Source organism: Stomoxys calcitrans, chromosome 1, assembly GCF_963082655.1.
Source record: "Stomoxys calcitrans chromosome 1, idStoCalc2.1, whole genome shotgun sequence".
NCBI classification, from domain to species: Eukaryota; Metazoa; Arthropoda; class Insecta; order Diptera; family Muscidae; genus Stomoxys; species Stomoxys calcitrans.
This window is the reverse complement of record NC_081552.1, coordinates 232,182,515-232,205,418: the sequence shown is the minus strand read 5'-3', so window position 1 is coordinate 232,205,418 and position 22,904 is coordinate 232,182,515. Positions and strand designations below refer to the sequence as shown.

General features: G+C 40.8%; 2 protein-coding genes across 2 annotated transcripts in view; both read right to left on the bottom strand.

Moving 5' to 3' along the window:
• The window catches only part of LOC106091250 (G-protein coupled receptor 52), a 226,120-nt gene that overhangs the window by 134,461 nt on the left and 68,755 nt on the right, over positions 1-22,904 (bottom strand). The window lies entirely within an intron of this gene.
• On the bottom strand, positions 157-6,340 carry LOC106092266 (uncharacterized). Its single transcript, XM_013259074.2, has 3 exons — positions 6,072-6,340; positions 591-725; positions 157-527 (listed from the first exon to the last, which is right to left on the bottom strand). The coding sequence occupies exons 1-3, from the start codon at positions 6,182-6,184 to the stop codon at positions 356-358; spliced, it is 420 nt and encodes a 139-aa protein (XP_013114528.2). The 5' UTR covers positions 6,185-6,340; the 3' UTR covers positions 157-355.

The following is a 22,904-nucleotide window of genomic DNA, read 5'->3' as shown; positions in this document are numbered from 1 at the left end:
GCACAATTATTTTTTTTTATCCTTTGTCTTAAAAGAGATATCGCGCATAGAACTCGACAAATGCGATCCATGGTGGAGGGTATATAAGATTACGCCCGGACGAACTTAGCACGCTTTTACTTGTTTTCTATGCAGTGGGACCTACATACATCCGAATTTAATGAGAGCAGTCTAAACTTGCTTTTATTTGGTATATATGACAATGCCCTAGATGTTAAAGCTCATATCAGCCGTAGTTATTAAATCAATTGCTAGATGGCACTGCTGTTTATACTTTAAAAGGTTTTAATGCGATAAAACTATTATTTCGATGTTTGGCAAATTTAGCAATGAATCAAATGACCATTGTGCTGCTTTAATTTGAATTGCCCCACTTGCCATAAATACGACCACTGCGAGTTCTTCTCAAATTATTTTCATTTGGCATTTCATTGTTTTGGCCTCTGAAAGGGCCCAAATTCGACACGGCATTGCGAAATATCTGATGATTGCGATATTCTGCTCCAGGACGTCTTTGCTGCTGCAATCTGCCAAAGAGAGGGGGAATTAATGCCCGTATTTGCATAAAAACCGTTGGGTGCCATATTTACCTGTCATGAGTCCTGGGCGATTCTCTACTTCGCAATGCCGAACGACGCTTGCAATCATGGTAATAGTAAATTAGGCAGGACACAAAAACGATTGCGGTTATGGTATATATAATCCAGTCATAATGGTGACAAATGCTGGAAAATTTAAGGAAATATAAATGAACAAAGCATTAAGGAAAGGCAGAAGTCGAATGGTGCCGACTGTACCCTACAAAACAAAGCGGGAGCCAAAATGTGATGGATCTCGACGGATGTTTCTAGATGGGTTATTAAACAATCCGTAACAATTTTCGAGGAAATATGTTCAAACTTTAATAACTACGGTTGACGAACACATTTATGGGAACTATTGGGTTGCCCAAAAAGTAATTGCGGATTTTTTAAAAGAAAGTAAATGCATTTTTAATAAAACTTAGGATGAACTTTAATCAAATATACTTTTTTACACTTTTTTCTAAAGCAAGTTAAAAGTAACAGCTGATAACTGACAGAAGAAAGAATGCAATTACAGAGTCACAAGCTGTGAAAAAATTTGTCAACGCCGACTATATGAAAAATCCGCAATTACTTTTTGGGCAACCCAATATATCTAAATCTGATATAGTCGTCGAGGAAAGCGTTGTGTAAAATTTTGACAAGATAGGTCAATAAATGCTCATGCATTGGCTCTAGAAGTGAAAATCGGGCGAAATACATATATGGCAGCTTTATGTAGGCTGGGTTAGGTTTAAGTGGCAGTCTGCCATCAGACTCACTTACATGTTTTCGTCCATTGCGATACCACAGGAGCAGAAGAAGGAAGATGCCTTTTAGTTTCTACCGTTGAAACCATCCAGATCGCTTTTAAAAAACCCAATAACTTGCGAATGTTCTCATCCGCTAAATCAGACAGGTTCTCAAAGAAATGAGATCCTAAAGTGAAACTCCTTCTAACTGCTAGTGCGGGACACACACACAGAAGGTCTTCCAAAGTCTCTTCTTCTTCCATGTCCTCACAACTTCTGTAATAGTCGTTGCTGGCAAACTTCAGTCTGAGACCATGTTTTCCGATTACAACAGTAACCTGTCATGACGGACGCAAAGACTGAGACATCTATTCTAGCCAATGACAGCAAAACGGTAGACCTCTTCAAGTCTAGATTAAGCCACATAGATTTGGAATGTTAACAGCCCCCCCTTTGTGACCACCTATCATTCGTTGTCCTTTGGGCCTGGTCCTCAATACTTAGCCTACATGTTGCTAGAGGCATACATACAGATTTCAATAGCCCTGGAATGTGTAGGGAAGTTCCTAGTCTCGCAAGCTCATCCGCTTTACAACTCCCTGGGATATCTCTATGGCCCGGCACCCAGAACAGGTGAATTTTGAACTATTCAGCCATCTCGTTGAGAGATCTGCGACCCTCGAGGGCGGTTTTTGTGTTCGGAATTCATTCTCCAGGGATTTTATGGCTGTCTGGCTGTCTGAGAAAATATTTATGCCAATGCTTATTCCACTAAGGAACAGGGGCAAACTTCTCACTTATCAATGAGTGCAGTCCGATTCAGGTTTAAAATCAATGATAAGGGGCCTCCTTTTTATAGCCGAGTCCGAACGGCGTGCTGCAGTGCGACACCTCTTTGGAGAGAAGTTTTACATGGCATAGTACCTCACAAATGTTGCCAATATTAGGAGGGGAAAACCACCGCTGAAAATTTTTTCTGATGGTCTCGCCAGTATTCGAACCCAGGCGTTCAGCGTCATAGGCAGACATGCTAACCTCTGCGCTACGGTGGCCTCCTGTCATGACGGATGCCAATCGTCGTAAAGACATTATATCTTAGCCATTCCACCACTTCCTTAAGGATCTCTGCTTGATACACACTGCAGTGGTTGGGTAACCTTTTCGATATGACCAGTTCTAGATCTTTAGAGTACACCCCAAAGTCCACCTGGTCGTTTAGTTTGGAATCATCTGTTTAGAAGTCTTTGCAACTTCTGTTGCCAGGGATATCGTAGTTCCAATCGGTTCTATCACGAATAGTGGTACAGTACTTTTTTTCAAAAAGCGGCTTAGGTAGGGTGTAATCCACACTGCCTGGAACATCGAATATTAGATCAAGGATAACACAGTGTCCGTAGCCGCCATGTGATGACTGAGAAAGCTCCCTTAACCTGACGGCAGTGATCGCTGCAACTTGTCTAGCCGCAATGTCCAGAGGCATAACATGTAGCAATAAATTCAGTGTATCAGATGGTGTCGTCCTCAGCGCGGCAGTGATGCACAAACAAGCAATCCTTTGGATCCAGTAATGTATTGAGCAGCAGATGGACTTTTGAAGCGCCGTCCACCAGACCTCAACACCATATAGCATTAAAGGTCTGACAACTGCAGTATATACCCGATGCATGACACGCGGTCTAAACTATCAACTTTTGCCAATGGTTCTCTTGCAGGTGTATAGGGCAAGAGTGGCCTTTCTTGCCCTTTTCCAAATGTTGGATTTGAAGTTCAGTTTCCTATCCAGCAAAACACCCAGGTATTTTGCGCATTCTGTTAATGGAACATTCTCTCGATCCAAGGAGACAGGTGCTCCTGTAGGCAACTTGTATCTTCTGCTGAAAAGAAATACTTCTGTCTTGCTTGGATTTATACCTAGACCACTTTCGGTAACACTTTGCTCTTGCACGTGGAGCTTCCTGAAGTTTATCTCTTAGAATGCTGGGAAACTTACCCATGTAATCAGCATACGCGACCACTTTTACACCTTTTTCTTCCAGAGACTTTATTCTAAAGTAGAAGAAACAGTACACCTGCTAGAGGTGTTCCTCTGCTGACCCATCTTTTAAGATCCACAGATCCTAGGCCTGCCGTAATGCATCCTTTGGTAAGTAAGTCATTAATAAACTTTTTTATGGTAGAGTTGATGCCTAGAAACGCCAACTTCTTCATGATTGACGTCGGTTTTACAATATTGAAAGCATCTTCAATGTCAAAAAAGCTACCATTGTATATTTCTTGACAGCTAGAGAACTCTCTATGTAACCGATTAGGTCGTGAAGGGCTGTTTCAATGGATTTGCCTTTACTATATGCATGCTGCTGCCGCGACAGGCGATCTCCAGGGACCTAAGATATGTCTCTATCAACCTCTCAAGAGTCTGCAGCATAAAGGATGACAGACTAATAGGACCAAAATATTTCGCCGTGTTCGTGTGGTAGGGTTTTCCTGCTTTCGGAATGAAAATGACCTTCCTGCCCCTCCATCCCACAGGTATATATGACATTCTGATACAAGCAGAGTATATCTCCCTAAGCCAGGGAGATATACTCTGCTTCAGTCATCAGACACAGCTTGTAATTCAACCGGTAATACATCATCAGGGCTTGGCAACTTAAAGGAGTCGAAACTTCTTATCGCCCAAAGGATTTTTAGCTCAGACACAATTTCCTTAATAGCCTCCGACGAATGCATATCAGTGACAACCTCTTCTGGCGCCACGTTGTCCGTTGGCGAATTTCCCGGAAGTTTGTGTACCAAAAAGTAGTTCTAGTGTTTCCTAACTAGACATTGTCCGTACTTTATCTGATTTCTGGATATACCCCACCGTAATATGTCTCGAGGGCAGAATCTTCCTTAGCCTAGAGGCCTCAGATGTATCCTCCACGGAGCTGCAGAATTTTTGTTCTGAGCCCTTCTAAGCTCGCCCTTATACTTTCTTAGCTCAGCCTTATAGATGTCCCAATCGTGTGGTGCTCTTCCGGCCTTTGCTCTGTTGAAGAGTTTTCTGCAGTCCTTTCTTAGACCATCCAGCTGTGGGATCCACCATGACGGTCGCTGAATGCCCCTTGGCTTGGCATTAGGGCATGCTGACTCAAGCGAGTCATTCAGGGCCTTCGTGATCCGCTTGATCACTATGTCTGTATCCTCCGTGGTTTCCACTTCCTTTTCTAGTCTAGAGGGGGATAGACGTGCAGAATTTGTGCCGAACTTTATCCCAATCCGCCTTTCTTCTGTTTAGCCGAGGGAGCTACACTACTGCAGTATTTTCTCCTAGGCTGAAACTGATATAACGATGGTCATCCAACACTTCCCAGTCGCATATTCTTCTACTTATATCTTCTAATATTCGCATATTCTTCTACTTATATCTTCTTCTATTAAAAACTTCCCATATATTGTTGTAGTCGTCGAGGAAGCGACGATTGGCATAAATATCTTCTCAGACATCCAGGCAGCCATTTAGTCCCTGGAGAACGTATTTCTAAATTCAAAGACCGCCCTCGACTGCCGCAGAGATGTCTCAATTAGATGGCTGAACTCATCGACAGTTCAAAATTCCCCAATTCTGGATGCCGGCCCACAGATATATCCCAGGGCATTACAGAGCGGATGAGCTTGCGAGACTAGGAACTATCGGAAAACATGCTGACAGACTGAGGGTCTCCAACGACTTTTGCAGAAGCTGTGAGGACATCGAAGAAGAAGAGACTACTAGACACTAGTAGTCAGAAGGAGTTCCACTTTAGGCTCTCATTTCTTTGAGAACCTGTCCGATTTAGCGGATGCGAACATTCGCAAATTTTTGGGCTTTTGAAGGCGATCTGGATGGCTCAATGGTAGAAATTAAAAGGGCTTCTTCCTCCCTCTGTTCCTGTGGTATCACAATGGACAGAAACGTCTAAGTGAGTCTGATGGCAGACCATCACTTAAACCTTACCTAACCTTAACCTAGGGTCTGAATCGATCCAAGACCTGATAAAGCTCCCTTATAAATCGTTCTTTCGTTTGAGCCGCTAGAGGGCGCAGTTCTTATCTGATATGGCTGAAATTCTACACAGCGTTTTCTCCTTTGACTTTCAATATACGTCCCAAGTATAGTCTTGGGATGTATATTGAAAGTCAAAGGAGAAAACGCTGTGTAAAATTTCAGCCATAACAGGTAAGAACTAAGCCCTCTAGCGGCTCAATCGATAGATCGGTATATCAGGTATTGGATCGATTCAGACCAATAAAGAAACAGATTTTGCGGATGCGAACATTCGCAAGTTTTTGGGCTTTTTAAAGCGATCTAAATGGTTCAACGGTAGGAACTAGAAGGCACCTTCCTTCTTCTGTTCCTGTGGTAGCACAATGAACGAAAACGTCTAAGCGAGTCTGATGGCAGACTGGCACTTCAACCTAACCTAAACTAGCCCCATTACAGTTTTAGCCAACAAAAATCCATCAAAAGAAATTTCTAGCGGTTAGCTTTACTCGTTCAAAAGTAAAGAAGCTTTCGACCGAAAGAAGTTGGAGTGAAGGACGAACGAGAAGGACAACTCGCATATCGACTGGACCGACTTTGCCCATTGACTCTCCAATTCAACAAACACAGATCAAAAGCATTTGTGTAAAATTTCCAACGTATAGCTTAACTCGTTCGCAAGTAAAGGCGCTTTCAAAGGACCGAAGGAAGAAGGAAAGGACGAACATGTCTTTAAATTTCACTTTTACTTACCTTTGAAATGTTCTATACGCTGTTTGAAATACACTCGTATCTGATTCACCATGGTTTGCTTTAGGTCCAATTTTTGATAAATCTTCTTTAAAAATACCACTCCAGTCGAACATTCTGATAGAATTTTTGTTTGTTTGAACACTCACACAAAATTTGCAATTCGGATTATTTTAAGCAACAACGAATTGTGATATCAATAAAAAATATATTTTAATTTGAAGCAGAAAATATAAAACCCTTTATCATCCAAAAAAGTATTTGGAAATGTCAAAATCAATTTTTCACAAAAAAACAAAAATAAATAATACAAAGAAAGAAGGAAAAAAGAAATCACAACAAATACACTCAGAGAAATATGTTAGTAAAAACTGCAACAGAAAGTCTGCTGTAAATGGGACAGTATTATTATACCCACCAATATAAGATAGGGGTATACTCATCTGGCCACCGTAGCGCAGAGGTTAGCATGTTCGCCTATGACCCTGCACGCCAGGGTTCGAATCCTGTCAGGACCATTAGAAATTTTTTCAGCGGTGGTTATCCCCTCCAAACGCTGGCGACATTGGTGAGGTACTTTGCCATGTAAAATCCTCTCCCCAATGAGGTGTCGCTGTGCGGCACGCCGTTCGTACTCGGCTATAGAAAGGAGGTCCCTTATCATTGAGATTAAAATTGAATCGGACAGCACTCTATGATTTGTGAGAAGTTTGCCCCAGTTCCTCAATGGAATATTCATGGGCAAATTTGCAATTTGTATACTAATGTAGTGATTGCGTTTGTAACACCTCGAAATATTGATCTAAGACCCCATAAAGTATACTTATTCTTGATCGTCTCGACATTCCGAGTCGATCTAGCCATGTCCGTCTTTCTGTCGAAATTACGATAGCGGTCGAACGCGTGAAGCTAGCCGCTTAAAATTTTGCACAGATACTAACTATTGATGTAGGTCGTTGGGGACTGCAAATGAGTCATATGGGTTCAGATTTGGATGTAGTCCCCATATAAACCGATCTCCCGATTTGATATCTTGAGCCCCTGGAAACCGCAATTTTTGTCCGATTTGACTGAAATTTTGCCTGTAGTGTTTTGTAATGACTTCCAACAACTGTGCCTAGTACGATCCAATTCGGTCTATAATCTGATATAGCTTCCATATAAACCCACCTCCCGATTTGATTTCTTGAGCCCTTACAAGCCGCAAGTTTTTTCCGATTTGGTTGAAATTTTGATTGTGATGTTCTCTTATGACTTCCAATAACTGTGCCAAGTACGGTCCAAATCGGTCTATAACCTGATATAGCTTCCATATAAATCAATCTCCCGATTTGACTTCTTGAGCGCCTAGAGGGCGCCAATGCTTCAATTGTTGCTTAAAAGTTAAAAAATTTTGTATGATTTTTAATAAAAATTTTAAAATTTTTAATTGAGAATAAGAGAACATCACAATCAAAATTTCAACCAAATCGGACAAAACTTGCGGCTTGGAAAGGCTCAAGAAATCAAATCGGGAGGTGGGTTTATATGGAAGCTATATCAGGTTATAGACCGATTTGGATCGTACTATGCACAGTTGTTGGAAGTGATACCAAAACACCTCGTGCAAAATTTCAGTCAAATCGGACGAGGATTGCGCCCTCTAAAGGATCAAGAAGTTAAGGCCCAAGATCGGTTTATATGGCAGCTATATCAAAACATGGACCAATTTGACTCATAAACAATCCCAACCAACCTCTAGAGGCTCAAGAAGTCAAGACCTAAGATCGGTTTATATGGCAGCTATATCAGGTTATGAACCGATTTGAGCCATACTTAGCACATTTATTGGAAGTAATACCAAAAGCACCACTTGCAAAATTTCTGTTAAATCGGATAAGAATTGCGCCCTCTAGAGGCTCAAGAAGTCAAGACCCAAGATCGGTTTATATGGCAGCTATATCAGGTTACGAACCGATTTTAACCATACTTAACACAGCTGTGGGAAGTGATACCAAAACACCACGTGCAAAAATTTCAGTCAAATCGGACGAGAATTGCACCCTCTAGAGGCTTAAGAAGACTCAAGACCCAAGATCGGTTTATATGGCAGCTATATCAAACCATGGACCAATTTGGCTCATAAACAATCCCAACCGACCTACACTAAAAAAAGTATTTGTGCAAAATTTGATGCGCCCAGCTTTACTCCTTCGAAAGGACATGGGATTTATGGGATCTAAGATGGATGGGATGGGATTTATGGGATCTAAGATGCATATTTTGAGGTGTTACAAACAGAATGACAAAATTAGTATACCCCCATCCTATGGTGAAGGGTATAAAAATCTTTAAAAGTGGAATTTCTTCAACATTTTATGAGAATTTTGGACTGCAATGAGTACATCTATAAACGTTATTTCCATAAAGAGAAGTACCAACAAATTTTACAATTGTCTTACATTGTTTAAATTTCGAATGAAAATCGAATGCGTATGCGTTTTTACTTTAAATAGACTTTCTTTAAGCAAATTCAATGTTTTCGTGAGTTTTAAAAATTTAAGTGGGTCAATGCCAATAAATGCAGCCATAGCCATAGTCATCACCATTATCACAACTGCCACCTTCCCCCACCAAAGTCATCATCGCCATCATCAGCATATAGGCATGTACTTAGTATAGACTAATTCAAGTGCAGAAGGAGCAAATAACCACTCTCGATATTAGCTTTGATAGCCGATGATGAAGGTGGCATGAATGCGGAGAAGGGGAGAGAAATGCAGCCAAAATAAAAGCGCGCTTTGAAAATTATCTAAGCATGATATGTAGGCAATGCCACAATTGTAGTGGTCCACCTACTAACACACTCACTCACGCTCAAGTTGTAAACTGTGCTAAAGTATTTCTTTTTTTTTTTTTTTTTGGGCCAAGAAGGTAATTGTTGCTATTTTTGGCATTGATGTTGATATTCTTGTTGTTGTTGTTGTTGCTGCTATTGCAGTTCTTGGAATAGTGCGGCAGACATATATTCCTCATATCACTTACATATACAAACATCCGTATGAGACTCCCACAAGCGCATCTTTGGCAAAACGAGCATAAACATCACTAGTGACGTCATTAGTCAGCGATAACTTGTAACAGTTGAGGCGAAGTCACCTACATTCACTAATTCTCATATAATGCAATCGTAGTGTGTGTGTGTGTGTGTGTGTAAACACTGACTACTATATGAGAGCATTTGTATGCCTTCGATTATGCTCTCTTTGTAGGCAATGTTATTAACAGCAAGCTTTACTATTACATTCACTCTAGCTCGCTCTCTCCCTCTCTCTCTCTCTCTTGTTTCTATTTCTGATAAGAGCAGCTAATGTTTCATTCCGAATAACTGTACGTTAACATAATTGTGTTTCAAACTTCTTGTACATAGTGTGTGTGTGTGTGTGTGTGAGTATCAGTGAATTCCCTTTTACCTTTGATGCCATTACATGGGGTGTTTTTGTCAAGGATTCTGTAGCTTACTATCAAAGTTTTTACATCCGATTTGTTTAAAACAAAGCTCATAGTTTTTCTCTGTTGATGTGCATTCATCTCCACTTCCCTATGCTGCCTGCACATGTGTCTATCACATTGTATGTATGGGCGACATAGGTATCTTTGTTTTGCAATTGTGTGGGTGTGTTCCTCCGGACCGCTTGGTACTCTCCCAAAGGCAATTGTTTGACTAATGTTCTGCTTTCTTGTAAATGTTGCAACCTCAATGTGAGATAAGAGCAGACTCATTGTCAGAGTGCTTCCATGACGTAGGTGTACGAGTGTCGTACATTTGCATAACACCACTATCTGCAAACAGGTAGGACCATACAATGAAGCGTAGGATATGGAGAAAGAATTTAAAAATAAACCAAGGAGACACAAGTATCGGTTACAATGTATAATGGAATATATTAGGAAAAATTGTAAAACAAATGTAGAAAATGGGGGAAAGAATAAAAGCTTGTCAAGTTCGGTCAGGCCGTATCTTGGGAACCTACCACCATGGATTCTGCTAAAAATTTATACGAAATGAGAACTCAAATGGGGAGATGTCAGGATATAGACCGTACTTAGTACCGATGTTGGAAGTCAGAACAGAACATCACATGCAAAATTTCAGCCAAATTGGACAAAAATTGGGTCTTGTAATGGCTCAAGAATTAAAATCGGGAGATCGGTTTATATGGAAGCTATATCAGGTTATAGACCAATTTGGACCGTACCAGGCACGGTTGTTGGGAGTCTTAACAAAACATTACATGCAAAATTTCAGTCAAATCGGACAAAAATTGTGGCTTGTAAGGGCTCAAGAGTCAAATCGGGAGATCGGCTTATAAGGGAGCTATATCAGGTTATAGACCGATTTGGGCCGTACTAGGCACAGTTGCTGGAAGTCATTACGGAACACCATATGCAAAATTTCAGGCAAATCGAACAAAAATTGTGGCTTGTAAGGGCTCAAGAAGTCAAATTGGGAGATCGGTTTATATGGGAGCTATATCAGGTTATAGACCGATTTGGACCGTACTAGGCACAGTTGTTGGAAGTTATAACAGAACACCACATGCAAAATTTCAGCTAAATCGGACAAAAATTGTGGCTTGTAAGGGCTCAAGAAGTCAAATCGGGAGATCAGTTTATATGTGAGCTATATCAGGTTATAGACCGATTTGGACCGTACTAGGCACAGTTGTTGGAAGTCATAACAAAACACTACATGCAAAATTTCAGCCAAATCGGACAAAAATTGTGGCTTGTAACGGCTCAAGAAGTCAAATCGGGAGATCGGTTTATATGGGAGCTATATCAGGTTATAGACCGATTTGGGCCGTACTAGGCACAGTTGTTGGCAGTCATTACAAAACACCACATGCAAAATTTCAGTCAAATCGAACAAACTTGCGGCTTGCAGGGGCTCAAGAAGTCAAATCCGGAGATCGGTTTATATGGGAGCCATATCAGGTTATAGACCGATTTGGACCGTATGAGGCACAGCGGTTGGAAGTCATAACAGAACACTAGATGCGAAATTTCAGTGTAATCGGGCAAAAAAAATGCCAATAGTGAATGCCAATAGTGCCAATGTGCTTAGGCGCGAAAATTTTCTTTACGAACAGCGCTTGCGTTCTAAGGTTTTTGCTTCTATACGAGGAAGTGAGAGCTTTTGGTCGTTGGTGAAAATGGTAGTTCTTCATCTATTCCAACTCTTGTTAAGGATGATCAAACGTTCACTGACCCTGTTGATAAGGCTAACCTGTTGGATGATATATTTGCAGGGAACTCTTTCCTGCCGGATAGCAATCAACCCCTCCCTTCAATCGAAAATGTCTCGGCGTCATGCCACAGATATTTTTTTCGAACTCGTGGAGTTAAAAGGGTTCTAGAGAATCTAGACCTAAATAAACGGCCGGGCCGGATGGCATATCAACACTTGTCTTTCGCAAATGTTCTTCGACGCTTGCTCGTCCATTATGCAACCTTTTCAACCTTGCCTACCGTGCGGAAGTTTTCCCGGCACGTTGGAAGGTTGCGAACGTTCAGTCAGTACCCAAGCAGGGCGAGGCAAACAACCCTACGAATTATCGGCCAATTGCGATATGCTCCGCTCTCTCTCCAAGGTTATGGAGAGCATGGTTAATCACCATTTTGTGAGGTATTTAGAGTCTAAGGACTTTCCTAGCGACCAACAGTATGGGCTCCACAGAAATCGCTCTACGGGCAACCTCATCGGACTTCTGTCGGAACGTTGGAGTCGCTCAGTCCACCAGTTTGGTGAGAGTAAGGTTGTGGCTCTGGATATCTCCAAGGCATTTGATAGGGTCTGGCAAGGTGCACTACTATCAAACCTTGTCGCATTTGGTGTCGGCAATGGCTTCGTTCGATTTATTTCGAGCTTTCCCAGAGATCGCACTATACGAGTCGTTATAGATGGGTTCTCATCCAATGCGCATAAATTGACTGCAGGTGTACCTAAGGGCTCTGTTCTTCCTCCTTCTCTTTTTCTTATTTTCATCAACGATCTGTTGAGTCAGATATCGACATCTCTGTCATTCGTACTCATTCGAACATAGGGCGATTCTTCCTGAGATTGAGGGCAAGAGGATGATACACTCTGCCAGGATTTGCTGGCCATTTCTGAGTGTGGTCGAATGATGAGCCAGGTTGTTCAACCGTCAATTTATTGTGCATCCCGAAAGTGACAGGGCAAGGAGGAGAGAGAGAGCCATTCGCCGTATTCGTGGTCTCCGAGCCGATGAACAGCCATCACAATTTACCATGGGCGAAGTTACGAAATCATCAAATCATCTAAGGCGTTGGGCTCCGACGGAGTCTCTACATTGATGTTGAAGATTCACCTGGAGTTGAGTACCTTACTACTGTCCTCAACCTGTCTTTGAACACTCAAATAGTTCCCGATGTCTGGAAAATGGGCAGAGTGATCCCGCTACTGAAGCCTAGAAAGGACACGAGTTTGGGGGAGTCGTACAGACCAATCTCCCTTCTCTCACCAGTGGCAAAGCCGCTTGAAGCATTACTCCTCTCGAGCCTTTTAGGAGAATTTCCATTCGCCGAGACTGCAAAGCACAACAACAGCTTTGTATGCCATCACCACACACATTTGCCGTGGCTTCAATCAGCCCAGGTCATGTGATGGGACGGTCCTCGTGGCATTGGACCTATCGAAGGCATTCGACACGGTCTGCCATGCCAAATTATTAGAGGACATCGCCAACACTTCCTTCCAGCCAGGCCTGAAACGCTGGGTCCCGAAATATCTGTCTGGTCGCCAGTCATTTCTGGAATTTAGGGATAAGAAGTCGAGGCACCGTAGAGTGAAAGAAGGAGTTCCCCAAGGTGGGGTGATATCTACGGCACTGTTTAACCTCTAACTATCCTCCATTCCACCTCCTCCATACGCCATAGAGATCGTATCATATGCGGACGATTGTACGATCATGGCATCGAGCCCCCCACCCATTATTGACATCTGCGATAGGTTGAATGACTACCTTCACGAACTTGCCTCATATTTCGATGCGAGATATCTGAATATATCTGCCACCAAATCTTCAGCCCCATTGTTCACTAAAAATACGCGTGAGGTGAATACCGATCTGACTGTGATGGTCGATGGAGAAATGATTCCGACCATTATGTGTCCCAAAATACATGGCGTCACATTTGAAGCTCTTACACATTCTCCCCACATGTCACAGCCATCTGCGATAAAGTCAAAAGTAGAAACAAGGTCCTCAAGTAACTTGCTGACGTGACTTGGGGTGCAGACAAAGAAACATTGTTGACCACGTACAAAGCAATTGGCCGGTCTGTGGTAAGTTATGCAGCGCCAGTGTGATCTCTCCATCTTTGTGACACGCAGTGGAATAATATTCAGATCTGTCAGAATGCCGCCCTCCGAACTGCGACGGGCTGTCTTCTCAGTTTTCATGTGGACCACCTCCATCAGGAGACAAAGATCCTACCAGTGCGAAGACATAACTTCATGCTGTCTAAGCAATACCTTTGGGCCGTTATCGCAGAGACCATCCAAATCATCATCTTGTGGATAGATATCCATCGCCCAGAAGTCTTAAGGTCGATCTATATGATCTAGAGCGTGAGGTTCAGCGCTACAAGAGAGAACCTCTAGATCAAGCGGCATAGCAAGCAGGTCTAGACAACAGCAAGTGTCATCCTGCAGAGTCTTATAAATTTTGCAGGGATACCAAACTCAGACATGGCTTGAAATACCTTTGAATGTAAAGGAGTATCGAAGGCGGCTTTGTAGTCAACAAAGAGATGGTAGGTGTTGATTTGTCCTTCTCGAGTTTTTTCCAGGATTTGGAGCAGTGTGAATATCTGGTCTAGGGTAGATTTACCAGGTCTAAAGTCGCTTTGTTAGGGCCCAATAATCTCATTGACTTTAGGTTTTAATCTTTCACATAGTACGCTCGAGAGTATCTTGTATGAGATGGGGAGGTGACTTATTCCTCTGTAGTTGGCACATTCTGTCTTGTCTCCTGTCTTGTGTACGGGACATATTCCGATGAGGTTCCAATCATCGGGTAAGCGTTCTTCTAGCCACATTGTGCAGACAAGCTGAGGCATACGCCTTATCAGCGTATCGCCTCCGGTCTTAAATAGTTCAGCGGGTAAACCGTCGTTTCCTGCTGCCTTGTTGTTATATCTGTTATCTGATAAGGAGGCAAACATTATATACCATCATCAGGGATTGGTTCTGCGGTATCCTCTTAGCCGCCATCGTCGGACACTAGCTGTTGGGTTGAATGTTCTTCCCATATCCTCAGCATTTCATCTATGTCAGTTGCCAGATTTCCTTTGTCTTTGTCTCTGCAGAAGGAGTGCCTGCACCAAATCCATCGGTTTGATGTTAAATTCTTTGGTAGAATTTCCCGACCTCATTCCGACTCCTGTACATCTCAATTCACTCACACTCACATCATTCCATTTCCTTTTTCTTTCTGCGAAATAGGTATCGGGAGAAAAGAAGAGAGGAGAAACTTTTATTCTGCAGAAAGAAATTTTTGGGCTATGTTGAAGACTTTTAACAAGCCACTTTTCTCCTCAAAACATGACCTTATGTGAAGAGAATACTTTTATTTGCCTAGTTCGGCCCCTTTATTATAAATCTTTCCTAGAAATCTTTCTTTTGTAGAATTTTTCGAAGGTAGCTGCATTTGCGGGGTATTTTTCCACTCACTCGGCGTTAAGGCTTAGAATGGAAAATGGAAAATTTGAAATAATGTGGTTAGCAGGGTATTTTCTGACATAGCTTTTGGAGGTTACATTTCAGTATCTAGAGTGCACAATAAGCCCAATGCTGACTTAGGTGTATGCCTATAGAGGCATGAGACGGTTTAAAATCCGCAAGCTCTTGTCAATCTAACCTGCCCTAAAAAACTCCATTCGATTTCCCCCCTACAGCAATATATTGTCCAGTAAGATAGATTCACATATGCGATCCATGGTGGGGGGTTTAGAAGATTCGAAAGTGGCTAATTTAACGCTCTTACATCAATTTAGCTATCTTTGTCATGAAACGTAGTTTGCGAATACCGGGTGGTGCACACCATTACAAATTAACCATCCAATAGGCAAATGGCAAAAAACCAGGTGTGGTTGCTCCTAAAACTATGCTTTAAATGAACATCAAACTTATTATGGCTATGGTTAAACTTATTTGCTTTCGTTTATAGCATGCATTTATAGAATACTAGCTGACGCGGGCCCGCTATACTGCGCCTTCTTTTACTTTATATGGCACAAAAGTTTCCGTGGAATATTTATTTTCGACACTTAAAGATCTTTTAGTGAAATTCCATGCTAACTTGACTGACAGTTTGACAATATAAGTGCCTTTATGTGAATCCCATATGATCTTTATTGGTCTATGAATTTAAGTTTGGATGTAAGGTGTACTCCATTCTTAAAATACTTCATTTCAAAACGATATTCTCATAATGTCTGATTTAGTGGTGTTTTCGGGGGAGAGGTGGTCCCCCAGATATTTGGCCCTGAGAAAATATCAGCATCGTGCTTTTCTCTCAAATACCATTTATTTAAACCCCATATTGCTATTGGCTGAAGAGAAATTTACAGGATGAGGCGTCCCCCAAGCACATGGGCCCAAAATAGGTTATCAAATTCGTTTTCTAATCTCAAATACCTTTCATTTGAGCATAATGGCATGGTCGAAAAATTTTTTCCCTTTGAAGGTGTTTTGGGAAAGGGGTGATGCCCTAAATACATGGTCCTACATTTGGATATCAAATTCGTATTCTACTCCCAAATACCTTGATTTGAGCCCCATACTGCGATGGCCAACCCGCAGAAAATTGGTCCCGAAAATGGGTCCCCCACATTGTCATGGTCGGTAAATATTGTGGGGGTGGGGTGGCCCCATAGACACTTTTCCCGAATATTGATATCAAATTCGTGTTTTACTCCCAAAGACCTTTCATTTGAGCCCCATATTGCTATGGTCGTAAATTTGTCCCTTTGGGGGATGTTTTTGGTGAGAGGAGGTCCCCCAAACACTTGGTCCCATATTTTGATATCAGATTCGTATTCTGCATTCAAATACCTTTAATTTAAGCCACTTGTTCCCATGGTCAGTAAATAAGTCCTGTTTTTGGGGGGTGTTTTGGGAAAGGGGTGGACCCCCAGAAACGTAGTCCCACATTTGGATATCAGATTCATATTCTACTCGCAAATACCTTTCATTTGAGTCCCATATTGCCATGGTCGGTAAATATGTCCGATTTAGGGGCGTTTTGGGGCTTGGGGTGGTCCCACTAGCACTTGGTCCGACAATTGGATATCATATACGTTTTCTTATCCTAAATGCCTTTCTTTTGAGTCCCATATTGTCGTGATTGGTGTAAATAAATGTTTGGTAGGTTTTAGGGTGGGGCATCGCCCCTAGGTACCCCATCCGAAATTTGGATACCAAATTTTTTCTTTCATATGGGGACTCTTTTGGCCCATATCTGGTGTGATTGATGGATTTGATTAGGTAAGGTTAGGTTGAAAAGAGGGTGCAGATATTAATCCGCCCCATGTCACTATGGACATACACCTAAGCCAGTAATCGGCCTGTTGTGTGATGTAAAAACTATAAAGTAACCTCTAGAAAGAAAATGTTAAGTTAGGAATTCCGTGCTACTTACAAAATCCTTTAATATTTAGAATACCACTCCCCTAAGTTGGTTCATGTCTGGTATAGTGTCCCCACCTAAGTACCGGTATCTGTTGGAAGCGAAAGCCGGGCAATGACAAAGGAAATGCTCCAACGTCTCATCATTTTCGCACCATGCCCTACACATGCGATCACTTGCCGCACAGATTTTTCATAAGTGAGCTCGTAGTCCTATGTATCCCGTTATGATACCAATAGCTATACTGACCTCCTTCTTGCTTCCTTTCAGTAATAGCCTCGCCTTCTCACGATCTGGATCCCCCCTTAGAATTTTCGCCGTCCTACATACCATTTCGTTGTTGCACAATGTTGCATGCGCATTCGTCGCCCACTCCCTTAACTCGGAATGCGTCAACCCCAAAGGCTTTGGGTTAATCAAGTTTATTGACGGCAGTCCTCTGGCCTTCACCGCCAAATCGTCTGCCCTTTCATTTCCCCTTACTCCGTTATGGCCCGGCAACCAAACGATGCGGATTTTGCCATCCTCAGAGAAGGCGTTATTCTTCTTCTTACACTGCATGACTGTGCGTGACCTTACCGTCCTGGTTGTTATTGCCCTTATGTCAATTTTACTGTCTGTAAATAGGTTCGCACTCGACGTCCTCGCGTTAGCATCACACCACCTCACGCATTCCGCCCGAATCTCCGCCTGCAGAACCGTATTATGGTCAGGCAGTCTAAAACAGATCTCAGTTCCTGGGTTCTCAATGTAGACCCCCAGACCCACTTTGTCCTCTAGCTTTGATACATCCGTGTAAGATGATCTTCCAGAGGGCAATACTAGGGTTCCATCAATCCAAGACTGTGCCAATGACAGCAGTGCCTCGTACTCGGCGTCAAGGTTCATCTCTGGTATCCGATCGGAAACCTCTTCCCTTCCTTCCAGGTTTCCTATCGTCACTTCGATTATATTGCGATGGTGTGAGCTGCTCCCATCCTCAATCCATTCTCCCATCGCCTTAAGTATCATAGCCGCCATGGCTGCCTTACACTTAATTTGTATGTCAATGGACCGAATATCTAGAATAGTCTTCAGTGTCCTAGTGGGTGTGGTCCTCATCGCTCCGCCTATGCCAAGGCAACATGTTCTCTGAACCTGTTGTATGGTTCTAATCACGCTCCTGTAGAGCCAGTGGACTATCCTTGGATTCAGGCCCCATTTCGAGCCTACGGCCTGTCTACATAGTGCCCAACATCTGTGAGCCTTTTTTTTTACATTTCATTTCTAAATAGCATCTAATTTTTGCAGTACAGAATCTTGTATCCGTATGTCAATTCCCATTGCATTTGCAGACGTCGACCTTTGCTGTCAACATTTTATTCTCCAACTTCAGATTAGCACAGTATTAGCGGTTTTAAAGTAATCGCCTACAATGGTAACCTATTTCTTTCAAATTTGGAGAAAAAAAAAGTTATGGTAATGTCAAAACGGATAAATTTGTGACATTTGGGTTAAGCTCTTAACATTGTCGATTGGCGGGAGGGACTTTGGCAAAAATGCAATAAAATTGAAAAAAAAACTCAAAACAGAGATTTTTTCAATATTCAATCGAATACCATGGCCAATGGGTCAATTCGATCGATATTGTATTGAGACTTTTGTTGCTGGCGATGCTGGTTGTGATGGAGGTGACACTTGGTTACCATAGACATACCCTTGGTCTTATATCGTACATAAGTCCCAAAGCTAACCAAAGGCTGCGAAACAATTTGACTGAGTACACCCATGGTTTTGAATTATTCCATTTATGATTTTGCCTTATAAAAGCCAAAAGGAAAAGGCCTTTATATATTTTGGTAAAGATTTTTTTCTCCATTTTTTTTTTCTTAATATTTATTTTGTAAGCATTTTTGTTTTTTTTCTGCATATCATTTGGTTTTATTTTTTTGGCAGTTCCCTGTGTCGCTTTGCTTGTTTGGTGGGTGTCATTGTCAAATGACCGTGCCTGTTTCGCTTTTTTTTTCCAAAAATTTTTTGTATAGTCAGTTAGCTCATTCGTTTAAACCGCGATTTGTTGACATCCGCAAATGTAATAACATTTTACGAAAGAACATGACATGCATTTGTAGCGGATGCAGAGTGAATACCCAGATTGTGCAGTTTTTCATTAGAGCACGCAAATGAAGGCAGAGCCAAAAAAAAAATTAGGAGAATATTTAAGACATTTATATCAACAAAGAACAAAATGAAAAAAGAAATATTGGAAAACAATGAACATTTTATAAAATTTCCCATAGAAACTAAAATTTTTTAAAAAAAATTAAATTTTTATAAAATTTCCCACAGGAACGAAATTTTGAAATAGAATTTTGACAAAAATTTCTTAAACAAAACAATTTTTTAAAAATTTTCATACTAATAACATTTTGACCAAATGAACATTCAAAATTTCCCCCCAAAAATGAAATTTTAAACAAAGTTTTCTGCCGTAAAATTTGCCCATAGGCATTCCATTAAAGAACGGGGAAAAACTACTCCCATTGAATGCTGTACGATGCCAGTTGAAGCTCATTAATATGGGACCTCCTTTTCATAACCGTGTGCGAACGGCGTGCCGCCGCGTGACACCTCTTTGAGGACAAGTTTTTACATGGCTACCATACCATTTTTATACCCACCACCATAAGATGGGGGTATACTAATATAGTCAGTCCGTTTGTAATACCTCAAAATATTGATTTAGGACCCCATAAAGTATATATATTCTTGATCGTCTCGACATTCAGAGCCGATCCGTCCGCCCGTCTGTCAAAATCACGATAGCGGTTGAACGCATAAAGCTAGACGCTTGAAATTTTGCACAGATACTTACTATTGATGTAGGTCATTGGGGATTGCAAATGGGCCAATATCGGTTCAGATTTGGATATAGCTCCCATATAAGCCGATCTCCCGATTTGATTGCTTGAGCACCTGTAAGCCGCAATTTTTGTCCGATTTGGCTGAAATTCAGCATGAAGTGTTCTGCTATGACTCCCAACAATTGTGCTAAGTACGGTCCAAATAGGTCAAGAACCTGATATAGGACCTATATAAACCTAACTCCCTTTTGAGTCCATGGAAGCCTTAATTTTCATTCTGTTTAGCTGAAATTTTTCACATAGTTTTCTGTTATGATTTCCAACAACTGTGCCTAGTTCAGTACAAATCGGTCAAGAAACTGATATAGCTCCCATATAAACCGATCTCACGATTTGACTTCTTGAGCCCTTACAAGCCGCAATTTTTGTCCGATTTGGCTGAAATTGCATGCGGTGTTCTGTTAAGACTTCCAATAACTGTGCCAAAAAAGGTCCGAATCAGTCTATAACCTGATATAGCTCCCATATAAACCGATCTCCCGATTTGATTTCTTATAGAAAAGAAAAATTTTCCATGGAATTTTGAAAAATTTTCTATAGAAATAAAATTTGGACAAAATTTCCTAAAAATTTCCCGAAGTCTTGACAAAAATTTCCCATATAAACTTAATTTTGGAAAAAATTTCCCAAAGAGACGAAATTTGCACAATATTGCCAAAATTTCCCAAAGAAGCGAAATTTGGACACAATTTCCCATAGAAACGAATTTTTGACGAAATTTCCCATATAAACTCAATTTTGGCAAAAATTTCCCAAAGAAACGAAATTTCCACAATATTTTACATAGAAACGCAATTTTGACAAATTTTCCCATAGAAATGAAATTAAGAAAAAATTTTCCCATGGAAACGAATTTTTGACAAAATTTCCCATAAAAGCGAAAATTGGACACCATTTCCCATAGAAACGTACGTAACTTTGACAAATTTTCCTATAGAAAAGAAATTTTGATAAAATTTCCCATGTAAATGAAATTTTGACAAAAATTCCCATAGAAGCGGAAATTGGATATAATTTCACACAGAAATGAAATATTGACAAAATTTCTCATAGAAACACAATTTTGACCAAATTTCCCATAGAAACTTATCTTGACAAAATTTCACAGAAACGAAATTTTATACAAATTTCCCAAGGAAATTTTGACAAAATTTCCCATAGAAGCCAAATTTGGACACAATTTCCCACAGAAACGAAATATTCCCCACAGAAACCCAATTTTGAAAATAATTTTCACAAAATTTCCCATAGAAAGGAAACTTTGATAAATTTCGACAAAATTTCCCTAGAAACTTATTTTGACAAAATTTCCCATAGAAACGGAATTTTGAAAAAATTTTCCATAGAAGCGAAATTTGGATACAATTTCACATAGAAACGAAATTTTGACAAAATTTCTCTAGAAACGCAATTTTGACAAATTTTCCCATAGAAACAAATTTTTAGAAAAATTTCCCATAGAAACGAAATTTTGACAAAATTTCCCATAGAAGCGAAATTTGGACACAATTTTCCATACAAACGGAATTTTGACAAAATTTTCCCATAAAAACGTAGTTATGGAATATTTCCCATGGAAGGAATTTTTGAAGATATTTCCCACAGAAATGCTATTTTTAACAAAATTTCCCATAGAAACGACGTTTTGAGAAAATTTCCCATAGGAACGAAATTTTTTTTATAAAATTTTTTGCAGAAATGAAATATTTACAAAATTTCCCATAGCAACGCAATTTTGACAAAATTTACCATAAGAATGAAATTTTGAAAAAATTTCCCATACAAACGAAATTTTGAAAAAATTTCCCACAGAAACGAAAATTTGACAAAATTTCCCATAGAAACGAAATATTGACAAAATTTCCCACAGAAACAAAATTTTTTACAAGAATGAAATATTGATATAGAAAAAAAATTGCTCACAGAATTTCCCATATAAACGCCATTTTGACAAAATTTCCCGCTGAAATGAAATTATGACAAAATTTCCCATAGAAAAGAAATTTTTGCAAAATTTCCCATAAATACGAAATTTCCACAAAATTTCCCATACAAACGAAATTTTGACAAAATTTCCCATAGAAACGAGTTTTTGACAAAATTTCTCATGGCAATTTGTACAAATTTTTTTGCAGAAATGATATAATGAAAAAATTTCCCATAAAAACGAAATTTGTAAAAAATTTCGCATAGAATCGAAATTTTGACAAAATTTTTGATAGAATCGAAAATTTTTAATAGAATCGAACGTTCCCATAAGAACGAAATTGGACAAAATTTCTTATAGAGACCCATAGAAACGATATATTGGAAAGATTTCCCAGAATATTTCATAGAAATGTAAATTTGACAAAATTTCCCACACAAAAGAAATGTTGACAAAATTTCCCATAAAATGAATTTTCACAGAATTTGCATTGTTTTTTCATTTTTTAAACCCTCCATCATAGGATGAGAGTATACTTATTTCGTCTTTCCGTTTGTAACACATCCGAACATTGATCTGAGACCCAATAAAGTATATATATTCTTTATCGCCTCGAAATTCTTAGTCGATTTGGTCATGTCCTTCCATCCGTTCGTCCGTCTGTCTCTCTAAAGCACGTTTTTTTTGCGGGTCAGGAAGGAAGGATGCTTAACGCATATGACGAGTATGATATATAAACGATAACGGCTTAAACTCTGCCCTGTGTTACCCCTGGGGATCAATTCCATTTCGGAACCGCTTTCGCATTATTTCCATGTGGACCCCATATCTGGTGATTATCCATATACTCTACGTTGTGTCTGCGTCCAGACCTCCATACTAAACGGCGCTGTATCTACGCCGCTGCATTTACGCCGCTGCATCTACGCCGCTGCATCTACGCCACTGCGTCCACGCCGCTGACCAAATTTCCCATAGAAACAAAGTTTTGACGTAGCGCTACGGCCACGCCGCTACGTCCAAGCCGCTACGTCCACGCCTCTACGTCCACGCCGCTACGTCCACGTCGCTACGTCCACGCCTCTACGTCCACGCCGCTACGTCCACGCCGCTACGTTCACGCCGCTACGTCCACGCCGCTACGTCCACGCCTCTACGTCCACGCCGCTACGTCCACGTCGCTACGTCCACGCCGCTAGGTCCACGCCGCTACGCCCATGCCGCTGAGTCCACGCCGCTCTGACCAAATTTCCCATAGAAACAAAATTTTGACAAAATTCTCCACAAATTTAAATTTCCAAAGAATTTCCCT

Coding starts and splice junctions, on each gene's coding strand:
- LOC106092266 (XM_013259074.2), bottom strand. CDS start 6,184: ATGTTCGACTGGAGTGGTATTTTTAAAGAAGATTTATCAAAAATTGGA. Junction 726..6,071: donor GCGTATAGAACATTTCAAAG/GTAAGTAAAAGT, acceptor TAAATTTTCCAG/CATTTGTCACCATTATGACT. Junction 528..590: donor TCGCCCAGGACTCATGACAG/GTAAATATGGCA, acceptor TCTCTTTGGCAG/ATTGCAGCAGCAAAGACGTC.